The sequence below is a fragment of the Adiantum capillus-veneris genome, chromosome 7 (genome assembly GCF_014529385.1).
Source record: "Adiantum capillus-veneris isolate H3 chromosome 7, ASM1452938v2, whole genome shotgun sequence".
Lineage (NCBI taxonomy): Eukaryota > Viridiplantae > Streptophyta > Polypodiopsida > Polypodiales > Pteridaceae > Adiantum > Adiantum capillus-veneris.
The window spans coordinates 89,392,661-89,401,352 of NC_140937.1; the positions used below are offsets into that span (position 1 = coordinate 89,392,661).

At 42.4% G+C, this 8,692-nt stretch overlaps 1 protein-coding gene across 1 annotated transcript; it reads right to left on the reverse strand.

Moving 5' to 3' along the window:
- Positions 1 to 1,447: 1,447 nt before the first annotated feature.
- LOC147454199 (uncharacterized) lies at positions 1,448 to 3,857 on the reverse strand. Its single transcript, XM_086516203.1, has 2 exons — positions 2,249 to 3,857; positions 1,448 to 2,162 (listed from the first exon to the last, which is right to left on the reverse strand). The coding sequence occupies exons 1-2, from the start codon at positions 3,276 to 3,278 to the stop codon at positions 1,813 to 1,815; spliced, it is 1,380 nt and encodes a 459-aa protein (XP_086372329.1). The 5' UTR covers positions 3,279 to 3,857; the 3' UTR covers positions 1,448 to 1,812.
- Between the last annotated feature and the right edge of the window lie 4,835 nt (positions 3,858 to 8,692).

An 8,692-nucleotide genomic window follows, 5' to 3' on the forward strand; every position in this document is an offset into this window, starting at 1 on the left:
ACATAAAACCTAAGAGAGACAGTAGCATGCTTTATGTGGAGCTAGCTACTCGATGACCCTTGATACCTAAGGGTTGAAGATATGAGAGTGGCAATTGAGGGTCCGTGAAGTGGCTATTGCTAACGGTCTGTGGATATGAAGGTGGCAATTGAGAGTCCCTAAAGCGGCTATTGCTTACGATTTGAAAATATGAAGGTGGGAGTTGATAGTTTTGTGAAGTGGTTGGGAGACTAGAGAGGTAAGTATAGGAATGCTGACAGGCTGAAAATGTGAGGGAAGCATAGCTCGAAAGCGATCAAAAGCCATGCTCGGCTATTACCAAATTACTATGCTCTTATCAGGATGAATTTCCAGACTGCTTTTAAGAAAATCAGCACAAATACTAGGGGCATGGACTCTAGGCACAAATCGAAGGCACAAATCTACTAGTTCATCCTAATTTTACTTGCAACCAAAAAAGATGTCATCAAATGTTCTGTCAAGCAAGCTATATTTTCCACTACATGGAACACTCTTGGTAAACTATGGAAAGAATCCAAAGGGGTGAAAGCACGAGTGGGTGGACAAAAAAGCTGTGTGCGAGACGTAGCTGTTTTTGGAAGTGTTTGATCAAATTTGCTTGACCAAAATGAAAAAACTCCCAAGCATATTATATATCGGTAGACTCTTCAAAAGGGAGAATATACATCTATGTTGGGTTCACAATTTAGAATTGATTTGTCAAAAATTTTACTAATCCTTACTTTTGAAAAAATAGCTATTAAAAAACAGCTTCACTCCCTTAAGTGTACCACCCATTCATGCTTTCATCCAAAGCTCAAGTACACAAAGGAGGAACCTACTAGTTGACAAGTTACAAGCGATGCAGAAACTGACCAGCATTGGATTGGAAGTTGGCAGACATCCAGGGAAGTTTGTGTGAAACGACTTGCAATTTGCATCCAATCAAGAACAAATTCATTTCACTGATGCTTAAACAACCTTGGCAACTTAAACAATTGCACCACCTTTTGAACAGACAAATTCTGAAGCAACTGCACGGCAGCATATCAACTCTCTTTACCCTTACATCAAGCAATGGCAAGACGCAGAGAGCGAACTCCTGATCCCTACATACGACTCGACACATCGTGAAGAAGGGGCATACATACATGAAATCGTCACTTGTACCTCTTATTTCAGGCATAGCCATAGCCTATGTCTTTAGTACTGATGCCACACTTATAAGAACTTATGGAGAAACCTTCCAACATTCATACTAATTAACATCAGAGCTTGAAATATGCGGATTATTGCAGTGGAGAAGGCTCAACAACAAAAGGGCAGAAAGTAAAAGAATCCATTAGCGCTCGTAATGAATAGAAGATAATCTTGATGAAACGCGGCCATCACTTCATCACTCTTAATATTGTCTTTACCCTCATCATAAAAAATAAAAAAATCATGAGAAACTAAACACTACAGACTCAAGATTAATAAGGTAGCAAACTACACTCTACACTCAGGCCAAAATTGGTTACTTGGAATGCTTCTTGAAGCAAAGAAAATCCAAGTAACAGATGTGCGCGCATAGAGCACTACACAAATCCGCTAATTCAACATTACAAAGTTACACTCTCAGAAAATATAACTAATGCCTTGCTGAAGTACAGCCCTTGAAAGGCTAGACAAGGGCAGTACTGCAGCAATCTACGAAATCAGAGCCGTGAGCAGAAAGGATTTCAGCACCAAGCATTCTGCACATGGAACAATGCACCCTTTGTATGCATTTAGTTGTTGTAAGAGCTTCAAAAACTGATGGCGATGCTGATGCTAGGCACCACACACTTCGGACAAGTTAATCCATGTTAGCGCCTCCGCATCAAGCTCAAAAGATGTCAAACTCATGCCTTCCTCATCAGGAAAATCGAAAGGCTCTAAGTCCTGCGGCCTGTTGATATGGTCGGCTGCAGACGGTGTGTATACTTCAAAGTCATCATGCATTTTGTTGAAGTCCCCAAAACTTGATGGTTGCTCAAATATCAAAGCTTGCTCCGGCAGGAGAACAGAATCAGACTTCCCGTCAAAAACCATCTTCGCCTCTGACAGCGATTCGACTACACATTTGGAGCCCATGCACACATGTGATTCGTCGTGACTTGAGACATCTGGGAAACCCATGTCTGAACATCAAAAAAGAAGTAAGGTCAGAGAGCCTCAAAGACATGGCGGACGAAAGCTCGACAAACGTGCCATGACATAAACTCACCAGAAGCTTGGAGTGCAGCTGAACTACAATCATCAGAGAAGGCTGTCTCTAGAACCGATGAAGGTGAAGAAACTTGTAGGCAGGCAGTATCCATGGACATGGGATGCTCAAGAACAGACGATGGAGAGTATCCGAGGAAACTATCATCCATAGCTTCAAAATCTGGACATAGTGAAAGAAGCTCGTTTCCGCCATCATCGTCATGCAGACTCATAGAGGACCAGTTTTCCAGCTCACTGCCATCATACCCGCTAGAGTCTCTTCCCTTGCAGTCCCACTCATCTTCAGGCAGCTTGGAGTCATCAATGAGCATGCCAGTGTTGGTAACACAAGAATGAGTAGGATCTTGAAAAGCTTGTGGAGACGCCGAAGTAGAAGCACTAGCTGTGAAGAAGTTAGTAAGAGCTTCAGGACCCTTTATTTGTCTGGCAGCATCATCATAGGCTATCGCCGCTTCTTCAGCAGTGTCATATGTGCCGAGCCATAATCGAAGCCCCTGTGATGGGTCTCTTATCTCCGCCGCCCATTTGCCCCACCTCCTTTGCCTCACCCCAATGTACCTACAGGGTCTACCAGATATGGACTTACCAGATAAAGGCTTGCAACCTGCTTTGCTCTCACCATGATATAGCTGCCACTTTCTGGAGCTTCGCCTCGCCGAGAGCCTGTTCAGAAGCTTCCTCCTGGGAGACACGGGGACTAACAAATTAGACTCAGCCAACCCCGGCTCAGGTAAGCTCTCTGGAGCCTCCTCTACTATCACATCTTCATGCACAATAGCCGAGATGGATGGAATGAAAAGCTCCCTCACCACTCGCTTCTCTATTCGCCTCAGCTTTCGCGCTTCGACTTCCTCTTCATCACTAGAGGATTCCGTCGCATCCGGGTCTGTGCATATAATTCTTACCCTCCTACAGGACGCTTGTTTCTGGGTTGCTTCATCTTCCATCACCTGCAGGGCTTTGTGAGGTTTAACTTTCTTCGAGCCTCTGACAATACAAGAAGAGGGGGGTTTCTGAGGGACAGGCATTGTGATGGCCGGGGCCTGATGCGTGTAGAAGCCTCCGTTGCAAACACCTTTCTCTTCCAAATGCAGATGGTGTGGTCGTTAAAGAGGAAGCAAGAGGAGAAGCGGACGATGGCTAAAATCGCACAGAACTTACAGAAATGAATGTGGGCAGCAGATGAAGAGAGCTAGGGAGGGGGTTTTCTCCGGGAGCAGCTGCAGGAGAGGAAGCTCTCTGCCACAAAATGCAGATGACTAAGGGCGGATTCGCACAGACGGAGTGCAACCCAGCCAGCCGTGCGGACGCGCTCTAAAATGTAGCCAAGCTTTGCGTTCCTCTGCGCTATGGTTTCCGAAAGAAACAGAAACCCCTTCTGCTGATAATAATGATGATGGCGAAGGCAGGTGGGAGGAAATCGTTGGTAGCAAAGGCGGCAGACAAGGAAGCAGAGAAGAGATGGGTGCAAGTAATGAGCTGATCGAAACGCAGAAAAATGAGGGGCGCTCTGCAATGGCTTTTCTACCTGCTGCGAGTGCGAGTGCGAGTAGCGAGGAGAGAGAGAGAGAGAGACAGAGTCGCAAAGGGGAGGCTCTGGAGGTGCGCAGAGATAATATATAGAAGTGGGCGTCGCAAGAAAAAGGAAAGAAAAGGTGTACTGGAGGTTTTAGTGCATTTCCAGTCAGCCACGTCAGCACGAGTCGCACTCCGAAATTTAGACCGAAAAAGAGCACGTAATATATGAGCTGGCCCCCTCCCCGCCAATTACCTTGCAGTTAATTTGCCACTTAGAATATACTATATTAAATATATTATTCTTCCAGATTCAGATTCATTTCACACCAATTTTATCTGATATTTTATTAAATTTTCATTATACTTAACAATTTCAGAAATTCTGTAAAAAAAATCGGACCTCGTGCTCTCATGCTTTGATCTACCCGTTTTTTTATTTTTTTCCCCCCTTTTTATTTTTCCCACTATTTTGGATATGCTTTTGCTCCAAAATTAGAAACCATATAAAAATATCTGCGTGGGAAAATAATAATAAAGAGCGCCGCTTATTTTTTCTCTCTTTTCGCTCACTGTTTACGTAACCCCCACGATTTAATTTTCACATTTTGCCTTAAATTGGGTGCTTATAGCCTGAAAAATGTCAAAATTTCTGGAAAATTGGCCAGCCGCCACCGCTTGGGACCAACAAGTGGACGCGAAAAAAAGGCGCCACTAAGGGCCAATGGGCTGCCAGGCGACACAGGCCCTTTTCTAGGATAAAGGCCGCCCCCGTATGAAATGTAATCTGCACTTTTTGGTTTAGCGTGCCTGCAAGGCCCGCACAAGCACGCAAGTTTACCCGCCCCCATATGACCCATCGCTTCTTTTCCTCTAAAATATAGTTGTCCGGTTGCTTCTTTCTTCTTGGCCGGACATTGTTATGGTAGCCCACCAACCCAAGACTCCTATACCCACGGCTTATTCTCTATGGAATTACTTAAACTTACTAATAAGGCCTTTGTCAAACGCGAGAAGCGGACAAGGTCAAAAATGGTCCTTATTATGGACGCCTATTCTGGTGCACACAACGAACGGGTACAAAATAATAACATTTCTACTGGCGTGCAATATCAAATGAACACGATCCACCTACAAGCGCCCTTGTAGCGATTGTGGGTGGGTAGTTCAAGACCTGCAAATTTTCTTTGCACGTTGTTTTTTAGCATGTTTGTTGCTGCATTGAGATGGGCGAGGGGCCTTGGCCGAGAGTATTATCTCGGTGCAACAACGGATTCTTCACGCAACCATGCAACATCAATAGCACATATGTCCAGGCAACGTGTGTGACAGAGGCTTAAGGAAACATTCTACATTCACATTGTGAACTAAAATGAGCAAAGCCCTTGTGGAGCCAACTGATTCGTCAATGAAAGAAACGATGTTTTTTGGACCTTTCAACAAACATAGTGTAAGAAACTAGGGACATACACATGCTCATCACCACCTAACCATGCATCATAATAAGCAAACTCCAAACTAGAGAGGTAATCTTTCCAATTAGATTGCTTATCGCTAACATACGCTCTTAGCATATCCTCTAGCACTAGATTAACACTTGAAAGCTGCCCATCCGTCTCAAGATAATTGGCAGGATTGAATTGTGCTTCCCAACCATTTTTAGACAGTCTTCAAATGACTGGTAAGGATTGGTTTACTATTACTCACAACATTGCGGTGCAATCGAGATAATCTATAGAGATTGTGAACAACCAACTTGGTTCAATAGTGGACTTAATTGGAATAAACTTACAAAGTTTAGGCAATCTATCCACAAGCACCCATACCGAGCCATCACCTCGTATGGTTGTTGGTAGACCCACAATAAATCCCATAGAGATATTGCACTTGTGGTGCGAAAAGCTTTGTAAGGTATCAAATTCATGAATTTGCATGCCACTTCAAATATACCTTTTTCTAAACACCAAGGCCCATAGCATCTAGTGTGCATGTACTTAGCAAAAACATATTTGAGCTTGCATTTCCATGACTATTGACTTGTAGTTGCCAATGCTTATGGTGGAAGTTATGTGCATAGCATTCATGAAAAATGAGGCAATAAAATGTGTAAATAGTTCTATGAAAAGAAACTAAATATTTCCCGTTGTAATTACCTGATAGCCTTCCTAAAACATTTGGACCATAATAGAATGTGAAGATACATCACATCTAGGTACAAACAATGAAACGTTTTCATTAAGAGAACATAGACTTGCTATATGCATAAAGAACGATCCGTTAATGTGGTTTAATAGTATTGGTAACCTCAACAAGTCTTACTTGGTATCCAACAATTTCTCGCCACACAAATTGTTCCTAATACTACGTGCTCAAAATGGTAAGCGGATTTGACCAACACCTATGGGCTCTATCGCGTCATATAATTAGAGAAACGGGTGCTAGTGTCAATCCGAGAGACTCATATTCTCCACATGTGGAATGTGTCTCATATAATGATGTCAAGAAATATAGCATCCTTCAAGTACAAGACGTACTTGTGTGTGGAGTAACTGGAAACACTCAGTGAATGAGTGAGAGGGATCCTCATAACCCTTGCTCCATACTGGCTAAATTGAACTCCATGAGTTCCTAGACCATGTTGTACACCTTGTGACTAACAACATGTGCCAAACAAAACGGGTGCTAGTGTCAATCCGAGAGACTCATATTCTCCACATGTGGAATGTGTCTCATATAATGATGTCAGGAAATATAGCATCCTTCAAGTACAAGAAGTACTTGTGTGTGGAGTAACTGGAAACACTCAGCGAATGAGTGAGAGGGATCCTCATAACCCTTGCTCCATACTGGCTAAATTGAACTCCATGAGTTCCTAGACCATGTTGTACACCTTGTGACTAACAACATGTGCCAAACAAAACCCTACCATGTAGGTCTATAATTGTTTCAAGATCTTGCCTTGTCTTAAAAGTGCATGTGGAGACCACATCGAGTTGAATCGACCATGACCGATAGGCGCATAATGATGTCCTTGACAGAGTAGCTGGTGTTATAGTGAAAGCATAAACAATGATTGAGTGGAATAAATTTCGCCTTATTGGCATGCCATACATGCAATTGCAAGCAGTAGATTGATAAACCCTTGGCTACCATGACAGCCTCCATAGTTTGATTTGATATTGTGCATGCCTTGCATGATCTATATTGTCATGGATACATCGCAATTTGATGTTGCCTTATGTAAAATGTGAGCTTATAACTGCATATTGTCAATGTGTCAAACCTGTCTACCATTGACCTTGATCATAATTCAATGAGCACTGCCTTGGCATGGGAAGGAAGACTTGTTGTTCGTTTTGGCCCTCAAAGCACTTTGCTTTTCAAGGCAGAAGATCTTTTCCAAATCAAAGGTTAAAACACAGAAAAACAAGAAGAACTTGAAATTGTCTAATCTTGTCGCCCCTCTATGGCCCGTTGTCTTGAGATTTAGAAGATCTTGTCCAAATCAAAGGTTAAAACACAGAAAAACAAGAAGAACTTGAAATTGTCTAATCTTGTCGCCCCTCTATGACCGTTGTCTTGAAATTCAGAAGTAAAGGCTCACTTGAGAGTGAATTTCAATCTGATTTTGTTGTTTTTGCTTGAATATGGCTCATAGCCATGTGTGCTCATAGATTGAGAGCTATCGTATATACTAGTATGCCCCATAGCTTGGTCCATGCCAACACCCGGTGAAAGACCATTCAGACTCATTGCAAAGTTCCCACAAGTTTGTGTGCTCATAGCATATCTCCAACATTGGAAAGTAGTAGCCATAGTCGATTTGGCAAGTGGATATCGTCTCATAGATGACTCATTTTTGTTGTCGCCCTTGGTAATGAATTTTGTACCATCATCTCGTAGATAAACAATCCGATATTGAAGTCATTGCAAGAATATTTGGCCAAATTTTGTTGAAAACCTTGGCATGGCCCATCCTTGCTTGGCGTGTATGCCCTTTGACAAGCCATGCTTGTATCACAATTTGATAGAAACGTTTATTGCACAAGCCTTGCTTGATTGACGCAAGAAATCGTGCTCTTGCTGAGTGATTTATCTAAAACATTAGGAAGAGAATGGGGTTTAGAAGGGCTTCTTTATTTGACAGTTTAAGGGAGTCAAAGCTTCAGTATTAAGAAAGCAATCAAAGGATAGCTTTTGAATTCAAACATGCAAAATGACTAGTTTGTTTGAATTCAAAATTTCCCCCCATAATAAAATTAAAAATCTAGCAAGCAAAACCATATCATGTAACACATCTATAGAAAGAGCTCGGCATGTGGATTACAGATCTATCATCTCTGCTCAACTCAGAGATCGTATGTAGAAATTATGGAGGGCCAAAAGTCATAAAGTTTTCCACCTCCTTTTTGGGGGGAAAGTGCATCCTTTGACCACTCGTACATCTCTCTTACACACCCACCATTCTTGCACACATGGCATGCCCCTATTTGCAGAATGTTAATCACCTCCATAACCTTATGGCAAATAAAGAGGCCCTCCTAGAATCCATCCTCTTCCTAATGATTTGTTGCTTGTGGTGATTTTTACAAGCCTTGCTTGTGCCTTGATGGTCTGGATTGCACAAGTATGGAAAAACTTCCATGGCATCGCACATGTTTGTTGCATGTCATAGCCACTCGTCATGTTCTTGAAGAAATTTTCAAACAAAATCAAAATCTACTTCATACCTCATTAATTACTCGTATCGTCTTGCCTTGCCGGCCACATGGCCTATGTGTTCAATCTTCCATGATCCTTGAACCGATCCTCATTACCATTTTAAAAACGGTGTTAATTTTTATGGATTATCCTCAACCCATTGTGGCTATGGGTTCCTTACCGCTGTTGACTTATCCTCGAGTGCACTTTCCTTGCAAGTACATCT